Here is a 27,935-nt window from a genome sequence, read left to right on the forward strand (position 1 = left end):
TTTCATCTAATACTTTTTGCATCCCTTGATGGTCCTATCCTGCAGCTATTTCCTGAAAGTTGCAAAATGGTGATTACCAATTTTCAGATGAATGATTTGGTGGAATAGTCACCTTAAATGGAAGCAAGTAGTTTTTATTTGTGTTGCTCTGGAAGCATTGATTTTAAAATAACTATGTTTTCTCATCTTTTATATGTTTGCAATCATTTATTTATTTATTTATTCACTCGTTTATTTAAGGTGCTCAGATTGCCCCAGACTTGGTCCCTATAAAAACCCCTTCAGGCAATGCCAAAGTCCTGTTGTCTCAGGCTTATAATTCTTTAATTGCTTCCTTGCTTTCTAGTACAAGACTGACCTGTTTCTGCTTTACCTTCCTCAGACCTGGAGTGGGCTCTTTCTCCACAGAACCTCTTGATTTAGAAATCAAGATCTGGGTACTAACTGTGACTGTTGTTCTTTTACTTTCATGAGTTTATATTAATTGCTTATGTTCAGATTTCACATTTCATAATTTTTCCTTTTTTGAGTTCATGTTCATAATTTAGCCTGAAAATTTCCACTCATTAGTGAAAGGAGAATCATTTAAAATTTTGAATATTCAAATACTGGGGGGGAAAGCAGTACAATGAAGACCACATACATTCTTCACTTAGATTCACCCTGTTAATATTTTACCAAACCCATTCTATCTGTGTGTGTATATATGTACATACACACTTCCCTTTTGAAACCAAATGAGAGTAGGCTACGGACATTATTTTACTTTTCGTCTTAATATGTTAGCATGCGTCTCTTAAGAACATCAGCATTATTACTATCCTTCAGAAAATCATTAATTCAGTAGCACGATCTTAATGTGCAATCCATGCACAAATTTCCCCAGTTGTCTCAGTATCCTTGTGATTTTCCCCTTGCCTCTCAACTAGGAGTCAAGCAAGGTTGACATTCTCTACTTGAGTATTGTATCTTTTTGATCTCCCCACCCCCGTCGGCTCCATCTCTGGTCTAGGTTCTTTTCTCATGATGGCAAATCTTTGGAAGAGTTTGTACCACTTATCTTGTAGAACATCTCCATATTCTGAGTTCACTTGTTTTTCCCTGTGGTTAGGTTCAGTAGGAGCACCTCACTGATGATGTCATGGTCATTCTAGTGTGTCAGATCAGAAGGTGCATCTTGTTAAGGCCAGGCTTGACCAGGTAGTTAGTTACCCTTAACTGCCTTAACTCTCTGATAAACCACCGGTTATCTCCAGCATAAAGACACATAATCCCCTTGTAAGTAATGCTGTTAATAAGTAATCTGTAGGGTAATGTGGCAAAACACTGTATCTTGTTCCCTAGTAGCTTTTAATCTGGTGGATTAGGATGCATTGATAGTCGTTTCCTGAATCAGTAGTTATATTGGGAATGGAATTTTTAAATTTTGTCATTCTGTTCATATTTGTTAGCCAGCGTTCTAAGGTAAGTAGCACAGTCCTCCAACCCCTACCCTTTTATCTGTCTCTTTTAATGGACTTGTAGTTTCTTTTAAACTAAGCTGTCGTACTCCATTACCATCTGTATTCTTGTGATGCTTAGATTATCCCATATTTGGCCAATTGGAATTCCTTCAAGTGTTCTTCAAGCTTCTGTGTTCTTTTGAGACACTTCATTCCATTGTGTCACAGTAAGATGTTGAGTTGCACTTCATACATTTCTGCCTCAGACCTGGAATTCCTTCACTCAGGGAACTTATAGTTCTTTTAATTGGTGAATGGTATTTAGAAACCAAAATTTGTGTGCTGGGTATGCTCATTGCTCTTAAGCGTCATTGATTCTATGATCTATCAATGGAAAAAATGTAGTACACATGTTTAGAGTCCTGAGTTCATATTGAAAGTTCAGATTTAACATTACTTTTTTTTTGTTAATTGCTTTGATTTCGTATTTGCATCTCTTCTCTTTGTTGAGTTCATATTGTGTGTGAGGTACTGAAATCTGGGGAAATAGATTGAGTAAATGACAACTACTTCAGTAATTTGGTTTAACAGGTAGGAAAGACATACATACAAAAGCAGTAATTATAATACATTGTGATATAGATTAAATGATCTTAATGTGCAAACAATACAGTAGGAAGTTTGGGAGAGCTTTATTATGACTGAGAAATGGGAAATCTTCACAAGTCTTGGAATATGTAGGATTTCTACAGGGGAACATTAGAGAATAAGGACATTTTTGCTAGAATTGCAGATCAACAAATCAGAAGGGGAATAGGTAGAGAGAAATTAATGTTCTCTTTATATCCAACTATAATACTCATTTCTTTATGAAATTTTCCTCCTCTGTTTCTTTGTAGTTGTGTCACCCTTTTCTTTCAAACCTGGAATGCCTTCCCTCTTTCATCGTATTGCTACTTTAAGAACCCTTAAAAGCCTTATTTTGGGTTATTACCTCTTTCATTTTTCCATCTCCAACTTTGCTATGCAATTAATCACATTGTTAGCATACCTTACTGTAAGCCCCGTCCCCATCATCATCTTATAAATTGTTGCTTCTGTTCTGCCAGTGACTTGGAAATCAGGTATGCGGTCTGCTCCGTGTCAGCGCAGGGTGAAAGGAAGAGGACCTGGCTGAGGGCCTCACGGTCTCCAGCAGGTTGAGAGCCTGTGCTGTTGTGTGTTGAGCATGTGGAGTTCTGCGTCAGCCTTTTGTTCTTTCTTTCTCTCAGCTGAGTTGAGTTCTGTTACATCAAAAGGTGCCCAGTGAATATTCATTGGAAAGTTAGTGACTGTACATTTAATCGATCACCAGGATCTTTTACATTGTCTTAGAATTAAGTAAATTAAGAATATCTTTTGTTTTCAGAGCTTCAATGAAGATGTGTTCCAGTCTGTGAAGTCTTTATTGCAGAGTGATAAGGAACTATGCAATGTATCAGCTGAGGACTGTTTGAAGCAGGATGAACATGCCAATTTGACTGAGGTTTGACGGATTACTGTCTACACCCTTTCCTAATACAGCACACTGTATTTTCATGTATCTTAGAACTGCGTGGTCTGTTTTTAAATGCTTAAAATCTCTGCACATTAATTCATGTGTGAGAAATACCTGTTTTTAAGTACCTGCTAATATGGTGGCACTAGTGGTAAAGAACCTGCCTGCCAATTCAAGAGACATAAGTGATGCGAGTTCAATCCCTGGGTCAGGAAGATCTCTGGAGGAGGGCTTGGCAACCCACTCCAGAATTCTTGCCTGGAAAATCCCACAGACAGAGGAGCCTGGTGGGCTACAGTCCATGGGATCGCAAAGAATCCCACACACCTGAAGCGATTTAGCACGCACACACAGCATAGTCATCTTAGTGTATTATAATGCACACATTTAATTCAGTGCACAGACATTACTGACCACTCATCAGACACACAGCTCTGTATCAGATGATTTCTACTATGTTCAGTAATTGGGACTTACATTCTGAAATTTTCTACTCTGAAACAAAATATATACTTATTTCTAATACTCATTTATTGGTTGTTTAAATTCAGTGCTTTGATTCAAAATGAAATAGTAGTGATATATTTATTTTGAAGTAAGATATTTGCCACTTAAGGATATGATATACTACTTGCTCACCTTTTTCTCTGTTGTGTCAATGTTTCCAATCTTTGTTTGAATTTATTACTATAAAAAGGGGTAAAGTTTTTTTCTACAATATATAACCATAGTCCGTCTATACATTTATTTACCAAAGAAGAGAGACAGGGTATTGGGGTCATTGAAGCTCAAAACTGATAAATATGTTGATTAAAATTTTTTTTTTGAAATCAGGGTTCTAATAAAAATATTGATTATTATTTTGGGTATGATTTTCTTTCATATTCCTTGAGAAACTGTGTCTGAAGTAGTTGCATAGGATGGTGAGCACAGCTTTCAGGCCTGTAGTGGTTTCTGACCCGACCCTCTTCTTTCTGTGTGAGCTCAGTTCTCTGGCTCTTGGCTGTTCTCCTGTTTGTTATCCCTTTTTACTTTATTTTAGTTAGGCCAAGCCACTCCTGATCTCCTCAGCTGTTGCCGAGTGTGACAAGTCTGTGTCCTCTGCCCTTGGCCGGTTTCCCAGCCGCCTCGCTCCAGCTCTTTGTGCAGTGCCCCTGTGGGCCCACGCTCCTTAAGCACTGCAAGATGCAGCGCTCTGCTGGCACCTTCAAACCCCGTGCCAGCCTAGTTTCTCTCTTGTGTTCAGTAAAAGGAAGCTTGAAAGAATAGAAGGAATTTCTATCTCATGTGAGGGCGTATATATTTCCCAAGTATCTTTGTTGAGGAAAGGAATCTTGTTATTTGAGTGTCTCTTTGTTATTGAGTGCCTGTGATATGCTGGGCACTTTCCTCCACGTTCTCTTATTAACCCTCACAACTGTGGGAGATGAGTTGTGTTGCCTTAAGATTTATATGTACGGATACAGGTTCCTGCAGGTTAATCGCTTACCTGGACACTGGGAAGTTAACTGTAATGTTTCTGTGAAGGCAGTACTTGTAATTAATGAGAATAAAGATTCTGCAACAATCTTAAGATTCTGACTTGCTTTTGAGTCATCAGAAAGATGTCAAAAGTATATTGAGTGTTGCTTTGTATTTTAACTATGCTGTTTTCCATTAATTCTTGAGAATTGATTATCTGTATTGTTGCCACTTATTTCATATTTTTAGTCACAGAACTTACTTGGTAGACAGTTTACTAGTCTAGCTTCAAGCAGCCAAATTTTCTTCTTATGATGTCAAAGACAAGGAAATATAAAATTTTAAAGTAATGCTATTCAGGTTATAAAACTGTACATATTCCATATAGAAAAATAAGAAATACTGAAAGTATATTAAAAAATGTCATTAATCCTGTAAGTGAGGAAAGAAAAAATCATAGGGGGAAAAAAGTGGAGAAAAATAAGATCGCTTATAATTCCATCTTTGAAAGTTAATCCCTCCTTATAATTTGGTATATTAACTTCCAGAATTATTTTCCTGGTGTATATTTTTAAAAATAAGATTGAAATTGTGTGTATAGTCCATATCATTTTTCTATAACTTGTCCTTTTTGCTTAATAATATGACGTTTCCTCAGACTATTAGATTGTCTTTAAAAATTTGATCTCTATAAACTTTTGTAGAGAAATCTCCATGTAAAGGCATTGAAGGAAATAAATGTGATATCACAGAGAGTCAGTCAGGAGGTAGCTTGGGAGGTTCCTAGGGGAAGCCTCTCTGAGGAGGTGACGTTTAGGTTGGAACTAGAAGAACGAGAGGAGAAGACAGTGGCACCCCACTCCAGTACTCTTGCCTGAAAAATCCCATGGACGGAGGAGCCTAGTGGGCTATATAGTCCATGGGGTCACAAAGAGTCGGACACGACTGAGTGACTTCACTTTCACATTTCACTTTCATGCATCGGAGAAGGAAATGGCAACCTACTCCAATGTTCTTGCCTGGAGAATCTCAGGGATGGGGGAGCCTGGTGGTCTGCTGTCTATGGGGTCACACAGAGTCGGACACAACTGAAGTGACTTAGCAGCAGCAGCAGCAGCAGCAGAACGAGAAGAAGCTAGACAGGTAAACATCCAAGGAATAGGGGTCCAGGTTGAAGGCACCACTCTGAAGCCCTTAGGCAGGAACAATCAGGCGAGTCCTGGACCCAGAGAGGGGGCCCATGTGTTTGAATGAAGGTGAGGGAAAGTTGAAGCCACCAGCTAAGCCGAAGCCTTGGGACCTGCATTAGGACTGTGCACTGAGAAGCTTGGAAAGGTTTTGGCTGGGAAATGACAGGATGATCCCTGAGGCAGGTGGGAGAGGACGGGGCCGTGTGTGGGGGGAAGTGGTGGCAGAGGCTGTGGAGAGGAGAGTCATGTGCTTCATGCTTGAGGGCGAGGATGGAACTTTCTGATGAGTGGGTGTGGGAGAGGTTCAGGAACTCCAATTATGGAGCCAGGCCTTTGGTGAAGAACATTTGTGATCATCTTTGAAAGAATTAATCATCTTGCAGCAGCATTTTAATGCTTTGTGTGCTTTGCTTTCTGTTTCTCAGCTCTGTCAACAATCTGATCGAAACGAGACTTAAAACCTTAATGGACCTTTATTCCTTTTTTATCCAGGTCACATTTCTAGGTTTTAATGAAGAAACAGATGCTGCTCATATACAGGTATGGTCGGTTTATTGAACTGGAAAGGGACATGAGCGATTATTTGAAACAGATCTTGAGAGCATGGAAAATTTGCCTTATTAGCCCAAAGTTACATTGAATATCATTCCTATTTAAAGGTAAAAGAGGACATTTTGAGGTCAACTTTGAGCGTGTCCTCGACATTTTCGCTTAGTGTTTTCACTGAGTGTTTCTGTTACGGAAAGCAGTTTTAGGTTAGGGGACCGCAAAAGTCATTTATCTGAGAAGGTTGCAAACCACAGGCTAACTTTTTCTGCATCTGTCATAATGTAGAATGGAAGATTTATTTTTTATTTTGATGATTTTTATAATCTAATTCCAGCAGTCATATTCTTATGCTTTTAATTGAGAAAAGAGTTAAATTTGTTAAAGTAAGAGTAAATTTGTAAAAAATAATGAAGAATCAGTGTAAAAATTTTAGCCTGTTTGATTTAGGCAGGTGTTTATAGAGGGACTGACAGTTGAGATTAGGATCAGCAGAGGAAAGCTGCACACTTATGTGAAGAGGAGTTGAAGCTCGGGTAGATGTGATAGTGTACTGCTTCTTAAAGTTTGTGCTTGTCGTGTTTCCTTTTGTGTCAGTAAAGCATCTTTTAGTAGAAGCAGCAGCACTAGCACTGCATTGTTTGTAAAGATAATGCGTGTCTGGTGATAAGAAAAGAAACCTTTGCTGTGTGTCTTGGTTGTGCCTTTGCCTGAAGGAAATAGTTTAGACAGAGGGCATAAGAGAAGATACAGTTGCGAGAATGTAAGGCTGAAAAGACTTATCCAAAGTTATTTCTTTCATACTCCACTTCATCTTTAAGAATGACTGATAAAACCATGTTTACGAAGGAAAGTAGTGTATGAATGGTCAGAGATGGTAATAATTCTTGCACTGGGTAAAACAGTTACATGAAAGGGGCAAATGGAAAGAAAAACAGGCATTTTCTTTTTCTTTACATCTTCATAAAATTTTCACTAAAGAGAGGAAAGGCAGAAAAATAGACGTGGATTATACAAATATGTAACTTAACCGCCAAAGAAGTGTAAAAGCAAGAATCCCATTTGAGAAATTTCATGGTTAAACTTGAGAACTCCAGGTTTGACATTTGCTGCTGATAACTATTAAATGCCTTGTTGTTGTTGATGTGTGAGGTACCATGTAAAATCTTGTTACAGCTTGGTATCATTATGTTTAAAATGCTACAAAAATTGTCAATTTTAAAATATTTTAGTACATTTTATTTTTGAGTTTCTAAACAATCGATGGTGGTCAATAAACTGCAAGTGTTAGCTATTATGAACTGGAAAGTTAACTAACTAGTAGACCTTAGCGTGCTGCAGTCCACGGGGCTGCACAGGGTCCAACATGATTGAGCAACTGAACAACAATAACAAGTAGACCATACGATTTTAGTTCAGGGCCACAATATAGGGGACTTAAAGTGTTAGCTACAGTGTTATTTATTGTGTTGTTGCTTTACATTAGGATTTGGCTGCAGTTTCTTTGGAACTCCCAGATCTTCTGAATTCACTGCATTTCTGCAGTCTAAATGAAAATGAAATTATTTGTATGAAGGATATAAATAAATCATCAGACATAAACCATGATCCTCTAAGCCAGGTAACTTTTATATATTATTTCTAATTAGTTTTTGTTGGCACATTTTATAAATGACTTTTAATTTAGCACTGTTGTAGTTCACTTGCTCAGTCCTGTCTGAATCTTTCCAGATGTCAGACTTTGCATGTCTGACTCCTCTGTCCTCCATGATCTCCTGGAATTTGCTCATATTCATGTCCATTGAGTTGGTGATGCCGTCTAACTATCTGGTCCTCTGCCTCCCGCTTCTCCTTTTGCCTTAAGTCTTTCCCAGCATCAGGGTCTTTTCCAGTGAGTCAGCTCTTGACATCACGTGGCCAGAGTATTAGAGCTTCAGCTTAAGCATCAGTCCTTCCAGTGAATATTCAGGGTTGATTTCCTTTAGGACTGACTGGTTTGATCTCCTTGCTGTCTGAGAGACTCTCAAGAGTCTTCTCCAGCACCAAATTAGAAAACATCAGTTCTTCCATGGTCAGCTTTCTTTATGATCCAACTCTCACACCTGTATATGACTACTGGAAAAACCATAGCCTTGACTATATAGGCCTTTGTTAGCAAAGTACTATCTCTGCTTTTTAATATGCTGTTTAGGTTGGTCATTGCTTTCCTTCCAAGGAGTAAGCATCTTTTAATTTGATGCCTGCAGTCACTGTCTGCAGTGATTTTGGACCCAAGAAAATAAAATCTGTCACTGCTTCCACCTTTTCCCTTTCTATTTGCCATCAGGTGATGGGACCAGATGCCATGAGTTTTTTTCATTGTTGAGTTTTAAGCCAGCTTTTTCACTCTCTACTTTGACCATCTTTTGGGTTTGCCAGGTGGCAATAGTGGTAAAGAACCCACCTGTCAACGCAGGAGACAAGAGACTCTGGTTCAATCCTGGATGGGAAGCTCCTGTGGAGGAGGGCATGGCAGTCCACTCCAGTGTTCTTGCCTGGAGAAACCCATGGACAGAGGAGCCTGGCGGGCTACAGTCCATAGTTGCAAAGAAGTTGGACACAACTGAGAGACTTAGCACCCATGCAAGAGACTCTTTTCTTTAGTTGCTCTTCACTTTCTGCCATTAGAGTGGTATCATCTGCATATCGAGGTTGTTGATATTTCTCCCAACAATCTTAATCCCAGCTTCTGACTCATCCAGCCTGGAATTTGGTATGATGTGCTATGCATATATTTGGTATAATGTGCTATGCATATAAGTTAAATAAGCAGGGTGTCAATATGCAGCCTTGACATATTCCTTTCATAGTTTTGCACCAATCACTTATTCCTTGTCTGATTCTGTTGCTTCTTGACTTGCATACAGGTTTCTCAGGAGACAAGTAAGGTAGTCTGGTACTCCCATCTCTTTAAGAGTTTTGCACAGTTTGTTGTGATCCACACAGTCAAAGGCTTTCGCATAGTCAGTGAAGCAGTAGATGGTTTTCTGGAATTTCCTTGGGTGTCTCCATGATCCAATGAATGTTGGTAATTTGATCTCATGTTCCTCTGCCTTTTCTAAATCCAGCTTGTACATCTGGAAATTCTCAGTTCATGTGTTGCTAAGGCCTAGCTTGAAGGATTTTGAGCATAACCTTACTAGCATGTGAAATGAGTGCAGTTATCTGGTGTTTGAACATTCTTTGGCATTGCTTTTCTTTGGAAGTGGAATGAGAGCTGACCTTTTCCAGTCTTATGGCCACTGCTGCCTTTTCCAAATTTGCTGGCATGTTGAGTATAGCACTTCCATAGCATCATCTTTCAGATTTGAAACAGTTCAGCTGGAATTCCGTCACCTCCACCAGTTTTATTCATAGAAATGCTACCTAAGGCCCACTTGACACTCCAGGATGTCTGACTCCTGGTGAGTGATCACACCATTGTGGTTATTTGGGTCATTAAGATATTTTTTGTACAGTTCTTCTGTGTATTCTTGCCACCTCTTCTTAATATCTTCTGCTGCTTTTAGGTCCATAACATTTCTGTCCTTTTTTGTGCCCTTCCTTGAAATGTTTGCATAGTATCTTCAGTTTTCTTGAAGAGATCTTTAGTCTTTTCTGGTTCTGTTGTTTTCCTCTATTTCTTTGCATTGTTAATTTAAGGCCTTCTTATCTCTCCTTGCTATTCTCTGGAACTCTGCTTTCAATTGGGTATGTATCTCCCTTTCTTTGCTTTCTGCTTCTCTTCCTTGCTGAACTATTTGTAAAGCCTCCTCAGACAACCACTGTGCCTTCTTGCCTTTCTTTTTCTTTGGGATGGTTTTTGTTACTGCCTCATGTACAGTGTTAAAAACCTCCTTCTGTAGTTCTTGAGGCACTTTCTCTACCAGATCTAATCCCTTGAATCTGTTGATCACCTCTACTGTTTAATCATAAGGGATTTGATTTATGTCATACCTGAATGGTCTAGTGGTTTTCCCTACTTTCTTCAATTTAAGCCTGAAGTTTTCAATAAGGAGCTGATGATCTGAGCCACAGTCAGCTCCATGTTTTGCTTTTGCTGACTATAGAGCTTCTCTATCTTTGGCTGCAGAGAACATAAGCAATCTGATTTCAGTATTGACCATTTGGTGACGTCCATCTGTAGAGTTGTCTCTTGGGTTGTTGGAAAAGGGTGCTTGCTGTGACCAGCATGTTCTCTTGACAGAGCTCCGTTAGCCTTTGCCCTGCTCCATTTTGCACTCCCAAGGCCAAACTTGCCTGTTACTCTACTCTGGGTATCTCTTGACTTCCTACTTTTGTATTCCAATCCCCTATGATGAAAAGGACATCTTTTTTTTTGGTGATAGTTCTAGAAGGTCTTATAGGTCTTCATAGAACCAGTAAACTTCAGTTTCTTTGGCAGTAATGGTTGGGGCATAGACTTGGATTACTGTGATGTTGAATGGTTTGCCTTAGAAGCGAACCGAAGTCATTCGGTCATCTTTGAGGTTGCACCCAGTTACTGCATTTCGAACTCTTTTGTTGACTATGAGGGTTACTCCATTTCTTCTAAGGAATTCTTTCCCATAGTAGTAGATACAATGGTCATCTGAATTAAATTCGCTAATTCCTGTCTCTTTTAGTTCACTGATTCCTAAGATGTTGATGTTCAATCTTGCCATCTCCTGTTTGACCACATCCAATTTACCTTGATGCATGCACCTACATTCCAGGTTCCTATGCAGTATTGTTCTTTATATATCTGACTTCACTTTCACCACTAGACACATCCAAAACTGAACATGTTTCCGCTTTGGCCCCTGGTCTTCATTCTTTCTGGAACTATTTGTAACTGCTGTCTCCTGTATCCCAGTAACATATTGGACACCTTCTGACCTGGGCAAGCTCATCTTCTGGTGACATAACTTTTTCCTTTTTTATAGTGTTGCGGGTTCTCCAGGAAGATTATTGGAGTGGGTTGCCATTCCCTCCTCCAGTGGACCACGTTTTGTCAGAACTTTCAACTATGACCTGTCTGTCTTGGGTGGGCCAGCATGGCATGGGTCATAGCTTTATTGAGTTACGTAAGCCACCTTGCTACAACAAGGCTGCAATCCATGAAGAGGTTAATTTAGAGCATTAAACTTTAAAATGCTTGGGTGAAGCTTCTTTTTGTTTAATACCATCTCAAGGAAATATAATTGATAAGAAATCTAACTTATGAATCTTTGAAATCAGTGAAGGGTAAAATAATTTTGGTCATAGCTTTAAATTAGATTTTCCATGTGTGAAACTCCATAAGTGGTATGTAAGACATATTAATTTTTTTCCTGAAAATCGATTATTTCTGGATTTCTTGAATTTTTACCTGTGTGTAAATCATATAAAATTTTCCTTCTTCTTTCCAACTCCAAATTTATGTAAATACTGAGCTGTATCTTTTAAAGAATATACTTTAACTCATTTTCTGGTTTAAAAAATTTCATGTTAAATCAATACCGAAGATGTGTTCCTTATTTATAAGCAAAAATGTCACCATTTCAGTGAGGTCATTAGTTTCATAACATTGAACATTTAGTTCTTTACTAAGTGTTAATTTATTGATAATGCATCAAACAAAAATGCATTGCATATTTTCCCTCTTAAAAATTGAATCAGTAGGTTTAAATTTACGTTACTTATTCCTTCAAGTATTATAGACTACTGTGTTTTTTATGAGATTTACAGATAAAAGTAGAACTGTTCTCATTTCCTTAATTAGATTCTTCATTTATATTTACTTTGTTTTATTTACTAGAAGAGGTGATCAGCTATTCTATCTCATTTCTAGTCTTTTGAACAAGTCATTTGTCAACATTTGTCTTTTAAAAAATAATATGTATGGGAAAATTCTGTTGACTTTTTATTTTTAATCAAAGCTATAAACCTTGGAAATTGAAATGCTAGGGGAATTTAGGAGAAAGGAAGGGACAGTTCTTTTATGATAGACGAGAATGTGTTATCATGCTGAAAGCTACAGGAAAATGGGATACAGGAAGACTAAGACTTGGTTCCTGTCCTCAAGCAGTTAATAATATAGTTGGTGAACCAGGTGAATGATTAAGAAAAAGCACAGGGCTGTATAGTGATACAGGAAAGCATCATTGCTACAGAAATGGATGGCAAGTTCTTTTGACATTTAAGGAGACGTAATAGGTAGAATTTGAATACATGGATAAGAGAAAGGTGGGAGAAAAAGAGATTGGAAAGTGAGAAGTGTTGTGGAGAAAGAATGAAGAAAGGAATTAAACATTACAAAATCAGGCAGCCTTTTAGGAGGCATGTGTTTCTTTTTTTTTCCTTTTGTAAAAATGGTATTGTGTTATTTCTGGGCTTCATTTCCAGGTAATATGTCTTGTAAGTATAGTATATTTTGAAATTAAAATTGTTATAATCTTTTTATCTTTTCCCAGAGTCAACATCCTGGAATGCTTTGTGTCATGAGAGTGTCACCTACATTACCAAGACTTAAAATTGATTTTATCTTTAGTCTCCTAAGTAAATACGCTACTGGCATAAGGTACACCCTGGACACATATTTGCATCACAAGCACCAACTCGAGGCCACCAATGAAGACGATGATGATACTAACCAGTCTGTGTCTTCCATCGAAGATGACTTTGTCACTGCTTTTGAGCAGTTAGAGGAGGAAGAGACTTCAAAACCATATAATGATGGTTTGTTCTTCACTAGATTTTTTTCTTTAAATAGATAATTAAGGTTTAAAGTTCAGTTTTAAAAGTTTTAAGACAGATTGTTCAGTTGAAATTTATTTAGAAATTTGATCAAATTTAAGCATTGATACCTTTTTTTTCTGATTGAGGAATTAACTTTCTTGTGTCCTTTAAGGTCATTGTTACCTGGTTTTTAGTTTTGCTCTTTCTTTTATTAGGTTGTACTGTTCAGACACTGTTTCCCTTATTAGTTTAACTGTTTGGAAAATGCCTAAGTTCAGACTTGAGTTAGCTGGCAGGGTCACCTAAATATTAGTGTTTCTAACATGGGACAGATTGCTAGATATTCCATAGACCAGGTATTCCTAGATGTGGGGTAGAATGAGAATATTTTAGTAATGGGTAAACTCCAATACTTTGGCCACCTGATGCGAAGAGCTGACTGTTTGGAGAAGACACTGATGCTGGGAAAGGTTGAGGGCAGGAGGAGAAGGGGACGACAGAGGATGAGATGGTTGGATGGCATCACCTTCAATGGACATGGGTTTGGGTGGACTCCGGGAGTTGGTGATGGACAGGGAGGCCTGGCATGCTGCGGTTCATGGGGTCGCAAAGAGTTGGACACGACTGAGCAACTGAACTGAATACTTGCTCTTAAGTACAGCTTGAGATGAATCTGTTAATTCAGTGGTCCCCAACCTTTTTGGCACCAGGGACTGGTTTCATGAAAGACAGTTTTTCCATGGAACTGGGGCAGGAAGGGGGTGGTTTTGGGATGATTCAAGTGCATTACATTTATTGTACACGTTATTTCTAGTATTACTGCATCAGCTCCACCTCAGATCATCAGGCATTACATCCTGGAGGTTGGGGATCCCTGTGTTAAAACAGAATAGTATAGAAGATACTTAAAATACAAATGAGTATTTCATGCTTCAAGTCTACTTATTCCCATTGATTTAAATCAATTAAAAAATTCTTTTCAAGAATAATCATTTTATTCTTTTCCTCTAGGATTAAACATAATTGCACTAAGGAGCCAGTGTGATGCTGCTTCACAGACTATTTCAGGTCGCCGTTTGGATACCCATGGTTTCAGGGTTCTGATTGGCTCTGAGCAGCAGAAGTCATTGGCTAAGCCTTCAACTTCTTTAATAAACATTCTGGAACATAAAAAACTGCCTCCAGTGAGAACTTCAGTCACAACATCAGTCTCTGAGCCGTGGGTCCAGAGGAGTTTCTATAGGTCCTTTGCTGCTTCAGAGAAAGGTAGTGATGCCCAGAAACCATTGTTCTCCTCTTCTCCTGCCTACTCGTCTGAATCAGAGTGCTCAAGTCCAAGTCCTGTTATTTTCTTGGATGAAGAAGGTTATCAAAAAAGTTTGAAAGCAAAACTTGAGTTACCTAAAATTCCTGTGACAAAAGATGATATTGAGGATTCAGACTCAGAAGTGAGTGAGTTTTTCGATAGTTTTGATCAGTTTGATGAACTAGAACAAACCTTAGAGACTGCTTGTCCGTTTCTGAAAGATCTTGCTGTAGGGAAGCCATCACAAAAGAAAGGGCACAAACATGAAAAATTGTGCTCTGTAACCACTACTATGAATCCTCAAAAATTCAAGTTTGATCGGCCAGCTCTCCCAGCTAACATTAGGAAGCCAACTCCTCGTAAACCAGAATCCCCTTACAGTAACCTGCATGATGCCCCAGATTCTCCCCGCCCCGTGAAGGCCTCAGGGGAAGACAGTGGTTTGTTTAGCCCTATTCGATCCTCTGCTTTCAGTCCTCTTGGGGGGTGTACTCCAGCTGAATGCTTTTGCCAAACAGATATTGGTGGAGATAGGATTCATGAAAATCCTGATTCTCTTTATTACACCTATGAAGATTATGCAACTAGCCTTTCCTGTGAAGTTCTGGGCTCAGTTCTTCATAGCCAACATACTAATGCAACATCCAACGCTAATAGTGTTAAAAAGGGAGAAAATAAAATGGTAGCTCTTCAGCATGGAAGCCTTGATCAAAAAAGTAAATCTAAAAATAAATCCTTAATGATTGATAGCATTCAGAAGTTTGCAGCAGATCTCGTGGAAAAAAGTTTTGGCAGTGCATTTAAAGACTTACAGAAAGGGGTCTCTTCGTGTACCAATGCCTTGTGCCAGTTAGCCATCAAATTGACGTCATCCGTTTTTCAAATGGCGTTTAACGAACTGAAAAGGCAACGTGCTTTTTTGCTGAAAGAACGAGCCATTAGTGGCCTGGCTAGTTTTTTGGTGAGTGAGGCATTCTCAAATGCTTTAAAAGATCTGCAGTATGTAAAGAAACAGATCTTCACTAACACCGTCACTAGATTTGCTGCAGATCTCGCTGAAGAGCTTGTTTTTGAAGGCATCATGGAAGTGTGTCAGTTCTCGTATCCTCCAGCACCTGCCTCTCTGCAGGGTCGGTCATTTCACTATGAAGACAGAGTGGTGAAGTCCTATGCAAGAGATCTGTCTGAATCTGTAATACAGGAAGCATTCATTGAGCTGTCTCAAGTTGATGTTACCTTCACCACAAAGGCAGCAGTTAGTGTTTCCCCAGAAAACATAAAGGATGTGAGCACAGAAGATGTAGCGCCAGTGACACAGACTTCTGTGTGTTCCCCTCCTCCTAACAGTCAGACAGGTATGGTGACAAAACCAGTGCAGGAGTATAAGAAGGAATACACAGTGCAGCAGGCCTTGTTCTGTACTTCAGGAATTGTCACTTCAATACCAGTGCCCTTGGCAGGAAGTGCCCTTCTCCCATACCGCATTTCTTCTAATACGTATCAGACAAAGTCTCATCCGTCGTGTGATGATAGTCATTTGAATGGTGGTCCTACCCCGGCGGGTGTTGCCACAAAAAACAAAGAAGAGGAGCTAGCTTGTCTCAGGAATATTTGTTTACCTTCAGACCACAACCCTGGTAGCCAGAGTGAGGTGAAACCAACTAGTGATGTTGTTGAAACAGAAAGCTCTTCAAAGTTAACAAATGATCCTGTGATTATTAGCGATTTTTCTGCCGCAATGGTGCATACGATAGTAAATGAAACTATAGATTCAGTGACGTCTTCCAAAGTTGCAAAAACAGAAGAACACACAGATTGTTTAACTCAAACAGGGAAGGGAAAAACCCCTTCTTTCTACTGGGATCAAGTGGCACTGCCACAGTGTGAGGCTAGCAAGAAGGACATGTTTGCCGAACGGTTATCTAAATCTATTATCAAACATTCCATAGATGAAAGCAAGTCAGTGATCCTAAATGTAGATAAAAATGTCCTCCTCAAGGAAGACTCGCCTGTTCCTGGAGACGAGTCACAGTTGATCTTGGAAGAGTTCCCCAAGTTTCTTGAAGCTCAAGATCATTTAACTCACTGTTCACTTTCAGAAGGAAAGGATTGTGTTCCAGAAGGTAAAGGTTCTGTGGCTCCTGGATTTTCTTTGGAGACACTACCACCTTGTCCAGCGGTGGCAGGCCAGAAACCCAATCTGAAGGAAATTGCTAAGGACAAATCTGTGAAAAAGCAGAATTTGCATAATTCAGCCCTTGAGCCCTTGGCTTTGGGGCAGGAAAACTCTTTTCCCCATTCACATGCTTTCTCATCCACAGTTCTCACCTGTGCAGATGGTTTGCACGTGGAAGATAAACAGAAAATGAGAGATGGGAACATAATACCTGACACCCCTCCATCAACTCCTCTGGTTCCATCCCAGGCTCCTTCTGAGTGGGATATCAAGAAGTTAACCAAAAAACTTAAGGGGGAGTTAGCAAAAGAGTTTGCACCGGCCACACCACCGTCCACACCTCACAACTCGTCTGTAAGCAGTTTGTCTGAAAATGAACAAAATGCAATAGAAAAAGAAGAGTTCATGTTGAAGCTCATGCGGTCTCTCTCAGAAGAAGTTGAAAGTAGTGAAGGCGAAGAGCTGCCAGAGGTGGACGTGAAGTTGGAGCCAGCGGGGAAGAAAGTTCAGTTTGCAGACGCATTAGCGACACACATCGTTTCTCTTGCAACCGAAATGGCGGCTTCCCATTTGGATAATAAAGTGATTCAAGAAGCCAGGGTGAAAAGCCCTTGCTTAAATGTGGAGAGTCAAAGAAGCCTATCTCCTGCTTTTTTAAATTGCTCAGATGAAAGCTTACAAGCATTATGCAGTTTTGCAGGTGATATGGCAGCAGAAGTCATTACGGAAGCTGAAAAAATAGCAAAAGTTAGGAGCTCCATGTTTTTCAGGAGGAAGAGGAACAGTTGTGTTGATGGTGATCAAGATTATAGGTCAGAAGAGAAGGTGGATGTAGAGGCTGTAGCACACCCAGGAGGAATAGATCCGTTTGTTCTTCCTTTACCACCAAGTTCTTGTCTGTCAGGTCTGACATACAAGTATCCCAGCTGTGAAAGTGTGACAGATGAGTATGCAGGTCACATTATCCAAGTGCTCAAACAGGAAGGTGGCAGTGGTGAGTTAATAATGGACCAGTACGCCAACAGACTTGCCTATCGGTCCGTTAAGTCAGGATTACAAGAAGCAGCTAAGGCAGCCAAAGTGAAGTGCGGCTCCAAAATACTTCCTGTGCAAAGCTCACAGGTGAAAACCGATGATGAACTGTTACTGTTTTTAAATAAAGAACACCAGCAAGAAGCAGATAAAAAAAGACAAAGTAGAAGTGGTGGAAGTTACCTTCATAAAAACCAGACTTGTGAACGGACACGGGATATGTGCAGAAATGAGTGCTCGGAACTACATAGTTTTTCAACTTCTCTTGCTCACAGCATCGCAAGAGATGTTACAAAAGAGCTGATGGCATCGACAGGTGGCTTGCCAAAGTCCTTAACAGATTCTTGCCTTTATGGAAAAAACGCATGTGACGGAGATACTGAGATTCATGTTGGGCCAGAGTTTCCCAGGTCTCTCCAGCCTTCTTCACAGAATCACAGATTTTCTCAGAGTACAGGCAGCTTGAGTGGGTGTGGCTATGGAGAGACTGTCGTTCAAGCTATAGAGCAGTATGCTAACAAAGTCGTGGGCGACACTTTAGAGCTGGGTTTAGGATCTGCCATCTTCCACGTGTCTGAAGCCGCAAAAGCAGTCGATAGGAACACAGAAAAGCTGCCACCTCTGGTGGGTCAGGCTTGCCGATACTGTGGCCGTAAAGAGCTCCATGACTGCACTGGAAATTCGTCTCCTCGCTTTCCCAGGCTGGATCTGCTTGCTGGTAGTAAGGCAGTTTCTAATTCACAACTTAGCAACTTCTATCAGAAATCTAGGATTTTTCATCTCGATGTCCCTCAGATTCACGTTGCTCTCGATAAGAAGACAGTGCTTGCTGAGAAGATAGTTGCTGAAGCGATTGAAAAGGCAGAGAGAGAGCTGAGCAGTACCAGCCAGGCAGCTGACAGTGGGATCGGACAGGAAGGCGTCAGCTTTGCTGAAAGCCTCAGCACAGAGATACTGACGTCAGCAGTGGTCAGTGCTGGACAGGCCATCAGCAGGTAAGCTTCTGATTTCTTTTGGGTTTTGCAATAAAGAGTTACCTTGATTATTTATGTCTTAGAAAGATGTTCAGAAAGATGTGATTCTTTTTAATCTTAAATGAACAAAAAGAAATACTCCCTATTGTATTTGCATATCATTTATATCCTACCTGTTACTTTTCATAGACACTGTCTCATTATCCCCCAGCAGCCCTTTGGGGGAAGGAAGGTATGAGCCATTTCCTCAATTGGAAGGTGAGGCTTAGAGGAGATGGTCACCTTGCCCAAGTTGACACAGCTGTAGAGTAGGTAAGGTTGACTCAAGGAAACAGCTGGAGAAGTTCATACAGCCAATACTGAGTATCACCATATTAATGTACCACTCTGAGATGATGTTTTTATTTCTGTTCACAAAGTAATTTTCTTACAAAGAGCATAATTGAACGTGCAAGGCTTCTCTGTCCATGGGATTTCCCAGGCAAGAATACTGAAGTGGGTTGCCATTTCCTTCTCCAGAGGGTCTTACCCACCCAGGGTTCTGTGTTGCAGGTGGATTCTTGGCCAGTTGAGCCACCAGGGAAGCCCCATGAAGAAAGCAAGCGCTCTCTAAATAGTTCGCTCCTGCCACCACTCCTCTCGATAAGCCGCTGTCTGAGGGACAGTTCTCTGTGATAGTCCTACAGTGTTGTGTGTTTCAGAGACCGTGCCTTGTGCTCAGTGATCCTAACAGCTTAGTTCAGATTTTCACTTTCAGCCTTCTCTCTCCCTGGGAAAACATCAGGACTGACTTGTGTTATTAGTTTGTAGGATTATTTTTGTTAGTCTCATGGAAAGAAAAAATTTCTTGAGAAGGTGAATCATTGAGCCACATGGTAACCCAGGATATTTTAGTAGCTTTTGTCAATGCTGTGACAAGCACTGCCTCTTTTCTTGGCCATCTTAAGATAGGGAGATGCAGGGAGCTAGTGCTGGAGGTGGCAGTGGGTAGCAGCAGGCGGGGGTGGGCATGCAGTTTGAAGAGGTAGCAGGAAGCAGCTCTGACAAAGTGACATTTGAGCAGTGAGACAAAGGTGGAGAGACAATAAGCTAAGTGGGAATCAGGGAAATGGGGTTCCCAGCCAAGGTTAGTGGGACTGTATGTTGGGGAAACAGCAGAGAGGCTTGTGTGGCTAAGGCGGGTGAGCCAGGGAGAGTGGGAGCCCAGTGGAGGGCATGAGAGGTTATAATACCAGATGCATGGAAGGTTTTGATCAGAAGACTAACACTTTCCCTCTTCATGTTTGAAAATATGGGGCAAGATTGGGGTATGGGGTTAAGAGACACAAACTACTATGTGTAAAATAAGCAACAAGGATAAATTGTATAGCATTGGGAAATAAATATAAGCCATTATTTTGTAGTAACTTTAAATGGAATATAATCCTCAAACATACTGAATCTCTGTGTTGTACTCCTGAAACTAATAAAATAATGTAAATCAACTGTACTTCAACAAAAAGTTAAAACATCACTTTAACACTTCTTGTTAGTCAAGAATAAAATGTAGAAGGGGCATACACAGTAATTGAACAGCAAATGGAGTTTCTTGTGAAGATAGAATAAAACTATGATGTAATGTTTTTTCATTGAGAAAAAAATGAGAGGGATTATGATCCATGCTCAGAGTCTTGAAGAGATTTGGCTAGTCTGACTGTAGCCTCAATTGACAGTCTAGAATTCCTTGAACTACTTTTTTTGTTCTTGAAGCCAGAAAAGGGGTAATTTTTGGTACAAATAAAAATACTGTTTTACAAAGCAGATGTGGCAGACTTAGGAACTTGTGCTCCTTCATAGTGTTCCAGTTGAAAATATGAACTGCTTTAAAGAGAACTTAAATAAATGATGTGCTTGGGATGGACCCATAATAGATGAACAGAGTAGGTTAGGAATATCAGTGGGTATCTCAATTAATTTTGAAATTAATAAGCTCTCCTGCCAAGTCTCTTTATTAGCAGACCCAAACAAAGGGTTAGATTGACCACTGGTCTAACTCTGAAGGTCCCATTTCTTGTTTTTGTCATCATTATTATCAAGTGGATATTCCTATTTATAATACAATTCAGAACCTGATGCTTATGGACTTATTTTCTTTCTTTTTTCTAGTCCAAAGGAAACAGAAGACTTTCAGTCAGCTGAGTCTCTTGGTAGCCAGCAGATGCATCTCAGTATTGGTGAGGACAGTACTGGGAGCTGGTCCAACTTAAGTTTCGAAGATGAACACCAGGATGAAAGCAGCAGTTTTCACCATCTAAGTGAAAGGTAACTATGATTTTGCATGTAATTGTGTAGTTTAGGTACTCGGACTCCTCAGAAATAAGTTAAATTTATGTTGAATTTGATCTTAAAATTCTGAATTTGTAAACCTAACCATTATTATCATAGTGGATTTTGTTACAATGTTATTTCTAATGGTTTGACATTTATTAAATATAGTAATTAGCTAGACTAAATTTCTTTGTGCCAATAATTGAAAAATATGTCATACATTTGATTTTATATGCATCATGCTATACTTGGCCTTCTCATGAACTTTTGAGAAAATAATTTTCTTTCTCACTTTAAAGGACCGGAAAAAGAATAGTTATCTATAAAAGACATCAAAATGGTCCTGTATTTTCTTGATATTAGAGTAGTAATTTTTTCTAGGGGAAGGATTCCTTACTTGTCCATTCAGGAGGACTGACTTGAGCAGTTATACTTGAATGACTGGAAATAGGTAAACTCATTACAAAAATACAGTATGATATAACAGAAGGTGCTTCATATATCATTCTCTTAGTTAACCTTGTTCTTAAAACCAGTTTTAGAATATTTTATTAATTATAATACAATTATTTCTTTTATTCGTAATGCCGTACAGACCTTCCTGATTAACCTATAAAATGTTACAAAATCTTTATTCACATTAAGTGACATTTGGAAATAGTGAACACTGACCATAGCTGAGCCTAGGGAGAGGAGGGGCTTTCGGGCAATGTGGAAAGGACCCTGTGACGCTTCTGCAGAGCAGACCCTTGGAATGGACTTACCGGGAGGGGGAGGGAAGACGGGATGAGGAGGCAGAAGGAAAGGAAGTGGCTTTTCAGCTGTTGGAACACATCATCTCAGAGTACTTGGTTTGATGCTTGGATTAACCAGTGAGTGTTAATATTTTTATATTTTTATTGTCATAGTTTTTAAAATGTGACACAAGCTGCCAGTATTTTACAAAATTTAAATCCAAAAAAGGCAGTCTTTAAAACTGGTAGTAGGAAGTGGGGTAATGTCACAGATTATCATTTGGCCCTCTCCATAGCTTTAGAATGTTTACACTAAATTCTCTCACTTTGAGAAACAGGCTTCTAGAATTTCAGTGGAGTTGACATTGTTGCTTATGAAATCTTGGTGTTAAAGTGGGAGAACTTAGAGGCTAGTGGCCATAAAAGGACTGTAGCTGGTTGAACGACTCAATATGGAATGCTGTCCAATATGATGAAAAGAAGGGAAGCGCCTACCAGGGTCAGCCCTTGCTTCTTCCTCTTGTGTTATTTTATCGGTGGTGTAGAACACTCATTATTGGTGAGTGACTCAAAACAGAGATGAAAAGGTAATCCTGTTAACAGAACCAGGGTTCAGAAAGACCAAATCAGGCTGAGGCTAAACCAGTTGTGTTTAATGTGAGTAAATATCTTTAGGTTCAGAAAATTAATTACTTGAATGGGAAAAACCTGACCTGATAGCATTTTGTCCAGGAAAAAAAAAAAACCTGTGGTTTAATTGACCATAGAATTGATAAGAACTAATGATACTGTGTGAATTTAAGGTTCCGGCACAAAGAAAAACTTAGCGGGGCTCATTTAGGGTTGGTGTGCTTGCCTCCTAGAGATTAAGATTCACTGGGTCATTGGCAGTCCCAAGATTTTGCATACTTGATAAGTGCCTCAGATGATTTTAAAGGAGACCACACTTAAGATACATGACTTTAGTGTAAAAATGGGTAAAAATTTTAATTTTGTAATTTTTTTCTGTGCTTAATCATTCTATTAATAGAAGTAAATATGGTGTTTGAGATAATTAATTTTCTCTCTCTTTGGCTCACAGCTGTTTAACCATTCTGTATTTCCATATTTTCTTGTTTTTGGTTTGTCTGTCACCAGACTATGTAGGCAAAATTGGTTTCATGGTTTAACACTAGAGCTATATTTGTTTGAATGTAATGCTGAAAAGACACTGATCAGTTTTAATTTTTATTCTGTAATGCATTACGGTTTGTGACAGTTGGATAATGCTAATATGTACATGTTAATTATTGAGATAGCCTGGAAACTATTTAGAACTTTTAAATTAATCAGCCCCCTTTTGGTAACCTTATCAACATTTATTGATGCATAAAAGATGATTTTATGTTAATTCATTTTTAGAACTCAAATTTTGTATTGTGTAAATATTTTTATAATTGTCTAGCCTACTATGGGAAAATACAGCTGCTTATCACTGCAAACTAATGTGCTTACTAATTATTTACTAATTAAGCTAAGTAAGCACTATTTACTTACTAATTATGATAAGAATTTTTAAAAATTGCATGTTTAGATTTTAATCTGAAAAACTGAATTTGATTTTGTTTCTGAACACAGTTGCTTTTTGTGTGTGTCGCTTTGCAGCACTTGTAGAATGTAGTTGCGTTCTTCCGATTAGGCAGTGTAGGAAGGTAGCCGTGGGGTGTTAGTGACTGGCTGATCTGTCAAGTGTAACGCTTGATTAGACCTTGGCTATGCAATATTCTGAAGAAAATGTGTATTATTTGCCACCTGCTGAATTATACATAATGTATGAAATGAAGGTAATTGACATAATAATGAACATCTTTTCTCCCCGTAGTTAGACGAGGTCTTCTTGGGAATATGTTTCAGTGTCTTCCTTCTCATCCTTTCCTCATCCTCCTTCCCCACCCTGGCCATCACTGTGTGCACTCTTTAAAGACTCAGGGGGAAAAAAAGACTCGAGAGAAAGTTAACCTGTGTAAACTTTATCCAAACTGAAGAGCATTGGCTTTTTAGAAATTATGTCCTAAGTTTTGCCATAGGTGTTAATTTCATTGTGAAACTTTTTTGTTCTTCCTTTCATTTACTGTCCTAAAAGTCACTGTCTGAATCTGTAAAATAAATATAAATTTAGAATAATTTTCATGAACTGCTGAGGACAAGTAAGAAAACTCCCTAATCTCTGAAGCTGTTGAACACCTCGTGTAGTAGTTATGATGGTATTCACATAACTCCACGGATGCTGTGCCCACTGAGGCAGCTTCAGAACATCCTCAGTTATCAGTGATGGACGCCATTCCAAGGAAAACCAGGGTTGTTTTTACCATTCATTTTCTAGTTCAGCTCTGTTCTTTTCTTCCTCTGGCAGTAATGGTAACAGCAGTAGCTGGAGCAGTCTTGGTTTAGAAGGAGATTTGTGTGAGGACAATTTATCCTTTCCAACATCAGACAGGTTGGTCCAGTCCAGAAATCTAAACACTGATGAGTCTTTCACCACTAATGCATGATATCATATTCTTAAAAGAATGTGGGTTAGAGTGCCAACATGTGTCAACCTGCTTTTCTCCTATCTTTGACATGATTCTGCTTGATAAATTTACATCTGATGAAAAAATTCAACTCTGCTAAGATACGACTGACACCTAATTGTAAAATGTGTTACTTTTATGCATGCGTTGCACTGCTTGCTATTTTTCATTCTACCAATTACTCTTTCATTAAAAAGAGCTTGCTTCCTACAGGATTTCTGTTTTTTTTTTTGTTTTTTTTTTGTTTCTGTATATAGTTTTATTTCATTTATAAGAAAAGTATAGGAAAAGATGTGTTTTTAACTGTTAAAAATATACAAATGGCATCAACCAAAGCACTGATAATTATTCATGGCATTCTGTGATATTCAAATGCTGTGTTATCTAAAGCCAAATTAGCATACTTTGGCTTATATTATTTTAAATTTTATTATGTAATTACTTGACACTGTATATCATAGTCAGGTAGAAATTCTGTTACTGATGACTTCCCTTTAGGCATCATTGGCACTTGAGATTTTAACATGAAATGGTGTGAGAAGCAAAGCTTCCTTTTTTATTGTCATTTCTCCCCCTTTTAAATGTCATATGTCACATTGTAACATTCATTTTTTGGTCACATATTAAGATTTGGCTTTAATACCCTTATTAATTAAAGTTTTTTCTTTTTAACTGCTTCTTTTGCTTCATTTGGTAAGTGATGGGCCAGATGATGAAGAAGAGGAGCATCAGACTGATGTAGAAGGTAACTGGCTGTTTGTTTGTTTTTTAAAGTGTTCGCCTGTTTTTTGTATAAGGTTCTTTAGGAAAGTCTTTAATATTTGTGCATTTTCATCAAATAGACACTGTATTATTGCTGAGTTATCAGGGTTTTTACATTACAAAACAAATTCTTTTCTGTTTTGTTTAAATTCATTAATTTATGTGCTATTTTACTAGACTTGGAACATTCAAACAATATAAACATACCAAAAAAAAGACATTTATAAGAACCTAGATGGAGCCCTATCAGATGGGAAATAGTAACTGAAGACTGTTAATAATAACAGAAAAAAATCATTTTATTATTCCATAATGGTTTTTTTTCCCCTTCCCTTTTGGTTATTAATGTCTTTTGAGATCCCTTCAACACAGTGTTACTCATTTAAACTATTCAGTGTAACTTGAAATTATTTATTAGAACAAACGTTGATTTATTTTTAAATTGTTTTCCATTAAAATTATAGAAGTTTGCAATTGGAGTAGACCCAGGAGAAGTTCTTGTCTACATTTCTTATTACACAGATAATAAAGAAATTGAAAGATGAAGAAATATTCCAAATCAGGGTATTCTTGAACTAATCTATCCAATGTCAGATCTTTTGCTGAGCAGCTTGTGTTATTTGATTGTTAAACTAAAAGGAGGGGTACTCATCAGTGTAAAGACCGAACTACATTAAAAGAAGTATTCAGTTATTTGAGGGAGAAACTTACAATAGTCTCTTCATATAATTATTTTGTTTAAAATATAAAATTCTTATATTATGAGATATAAATATTATAATTATCACATGTCAATTTGTTTTCCTTTCAAACTAGTTATTTCTAGAATTAGTATTTGATGTCAGTCTTATAAAAATCAATAAATAAAAGATACTTTTAAACCAGTTCTCCCTTCCATTAGTTCCAGTCTTATTCTCACACATATATTTGAAGAATACACTTACTCATTTCTTCCTTTAATGATCATGGTTCCAAATATGTAAATACTAGAGTTCTGGAATGTGATTTGTAATTCTTAATTAAATATATTAGAATGTCTTTAGCAAATCTCAAAAACTTCTCATGTTGAACCTGAGTTTTCATTATATTTAGATGGGTGTTGAGTTTTTTCCCAAAAATCTTGTTTTCCCTTAATTCTGAAAATACCGATAATGTCTTCTTTTTTTTTTTTTTCTGATAATGTCTTCTATAGAGTGGCATGTAAGAATGTTCATGTTTAGACATTAGTTTTTGAACCAGTGATTCTTTAATCATCTCTTTAGAAGTAGGCAAACAGAAAATTGCAGGAACAAATTTCTTAAAATGTACTTTCTACCAGGGTTTCCAGTTTGTTTTATTACCAATTGTATTTTTTTGTTTAGAAAGGTCATGTATCAGTTTTGAGTCCAAATCCTCAGACCTAAGATAATTATTATTTTAGTTCTAAAACCACTCCTAAGTAGCCATTTTTCATGTAGGGTTTCTGGAAGTAAGTTTTTTTCTTATCAGATATAAAGTAGGGGTAAAAAGGGAAAGTAAAAGTGAAAGTCACTCAGTCGTGTCGGACTGTTTGAGACCCCATAGATTATACAGTCCTTGGAATTCTCCAGGCCTGAATACTGAAGTAGTAGCCTTTCTTCTCCAGGGGGATCGGGCAATATTTTTAGAGTTTTTGATAGACTGTTTGTTTGTTTATACTTAGTTGCTCAGTCGTGTCCAACTCTTTGCGACCCCATGAACTGTTGCCCCTAGGCTCCTCTGTCCATGGGATTCTCCAGGCAACAATACTGGAGTGGGTTCCATGCCCTCCTCCGGGGGATCTTCTCAACCCAGGGACCGAACCCAGGTTTCCCACGTTGTAGACAGATTCTCTACCGTGTGAGCCAGCCAGGGGAGAATATTTGCTGTATTTTTTGTGGACTAAAAACAATTCAGAATTATGGAAATCCTAAGGCAACAAGCTTTATTTATGTATTTATTTTTGTTTGTAGTTGGAGGATGTCAGTTCTTTCTCTTTTCACTAGAGTTGAATGACCTCTCTTAGAGATCACTCTCAGGCAGCCAGACACCCTGAACTGAAAAATCTAGTGGTACAGAGAAACTTTCAACTCCATGACCTCTGCAGAATTTATAGAATGGCCCAATGACTATGGTACTATTGTTTGCCAGACCCATTTTTGATTGAGAATCAGAGTGTGGAAAGGAAGGAAATGATAATACATTTATTTTAAGAGAATAGCATGAACCAATTTTTTTAAATGAAAAATCTTACAGGTCAGTAGGAACCCTAAAAATCAGTAGTGGTCTAAAATGCCCTGCCAACTGTAAAAAAAAAACCTCAGGGACATTCACCAGCAAATGTCCATTACTGGTGCAGATCGGTGCGGTGTCTGCCCGCACGCCCCCTGCCTGCCTCTCGCTGGGGAGGCCCGGGCCTCGGCGCTGCCGGCTGCTCAGCCGCCACTAAGCAGTGGTGTTCAACACAGGGTGTTGGTTTAGTTTCATAACAGAGATTCACCTTTTTTTATGTTGAAAACATAATTTTTATTAAAAAAATAAATTGAGAATAGTGTCTTATAGGAGTGTATCAGAAAAGTCCCTGGTTTGTTTCTGTGGATGTAAGTGGTTGCATATGACTCCCCCACCCCTGCCCATATTTTGCCTGAAAAGTGAAGTGATTAAGAGCATGGAGCCAGATTGCCAGTGTTAATATCCTGACTCAGCTGTGTCCCAGCTGTGAGATTCTTGGTCTGTCTCTCCCCCTGATCCCTCACCTGTAAAATGGGATGAAAGCAGTTCCCTCCTCCTAGGGTGCTTGTGAGGGGTGAGGGAGTTGTGTCTAAAGAGCTTAGAAGAGCTCTTAGGCTGTAATATGTGTGATCCGAGTATTGACTCCTGCTGCTGTTTCTCAGAAAGCTTTCTGAAAGTCCATTTAATATATTTATTTGTGTTTTGATTGTAATTGTAACATTTTAGTTTTATTTGCCATACCTGTGGATTATGTTTTGACATAAATTATGGCATTTGTGAATTGCCAGTTGAATTCAGTGCCTCAGAATAGAGTTTTGCACTGTGCTATCACAGATAATCAAACTATTTCTTTATTTTAGCATTATTTTGCCATTTCAAAGGAATGCTTTAGTTGGTGTTATGGTGCAAAAAAGATGATTTTTTTGGAAAATTCCTTGGAATCTTAAGAAATGGAAAATGCCTTACATAT

General features: G+C 38.6%; 1 protein-coding gene across 4 annotated transcripts in view; it reads left to right on the forward strand.

Annotated features, from left to right (window-relative positions):
* Nucleotides 1-27,935, forward strand: part of AKAP11 (A-kinase anchoring protein 11) — a 45,441-nt gene that overhangs the window by 14,059 nt on the left and 3,447 nt on the right. For 2 of the 4 annotated variants that reach the window (XM_043477605.1, XM_043477606.1), the window contains exons 3-10: nucleotides 2,851-2,967; nucleotides 6,123-6,170; nucleotides 7,663-7,797; nucleotides 12,629-12,893; nucleotides 13,905-18,402; nucleotides 20,527-20,682; nucleotides 23,815-23,898; nucleotides 24,673-24,719. In XM_043477605.1, the coding sequence (XP_043333540.1) occupies nucleotides 2,851-2,967; nucleotides 6,123-6,170; nucleotides 7,663-7,797; nucleotides 12,629-12,893; nucleotides 13,905-18,402; nucleotides 20,527-20,682; nucleotides 23,815-23,898; nucleotides 24,673-24,719 (5,350 nt within the window). The remainder of the gene's footprint in view (nucleotides 1-2,850; nucleotides 2,968-6,122; nucleotides 6,171-7,662; nucleotides 7,798-12,628; nucleotides 12,894-13,904; nucleotides 18,403-20,526; nucleotides 20,683-23,814; nucleotides 23,899-24,672; nucleotides 24,720-27,935) is intronic. The other 2 variants (XM_043477607.1, XM_043477609.1) reach the window with 2 other exon arrangements.

This window comes from Cervus canadensis, chromosome 9, assembly GCF_019320065.1.
Source record: "Cervus canadensis isolate Bull #8, Minnesota chromosome 9, ASM1932006v1, whole genome shotgun sequence".
In the NCBI taxonomy this organism is placed as follows: Eukaryota; Metazoa; Chordata; class Mammalia; order Artiodactyla; family Cervidae; genus Cervus; species Cervus canadensis.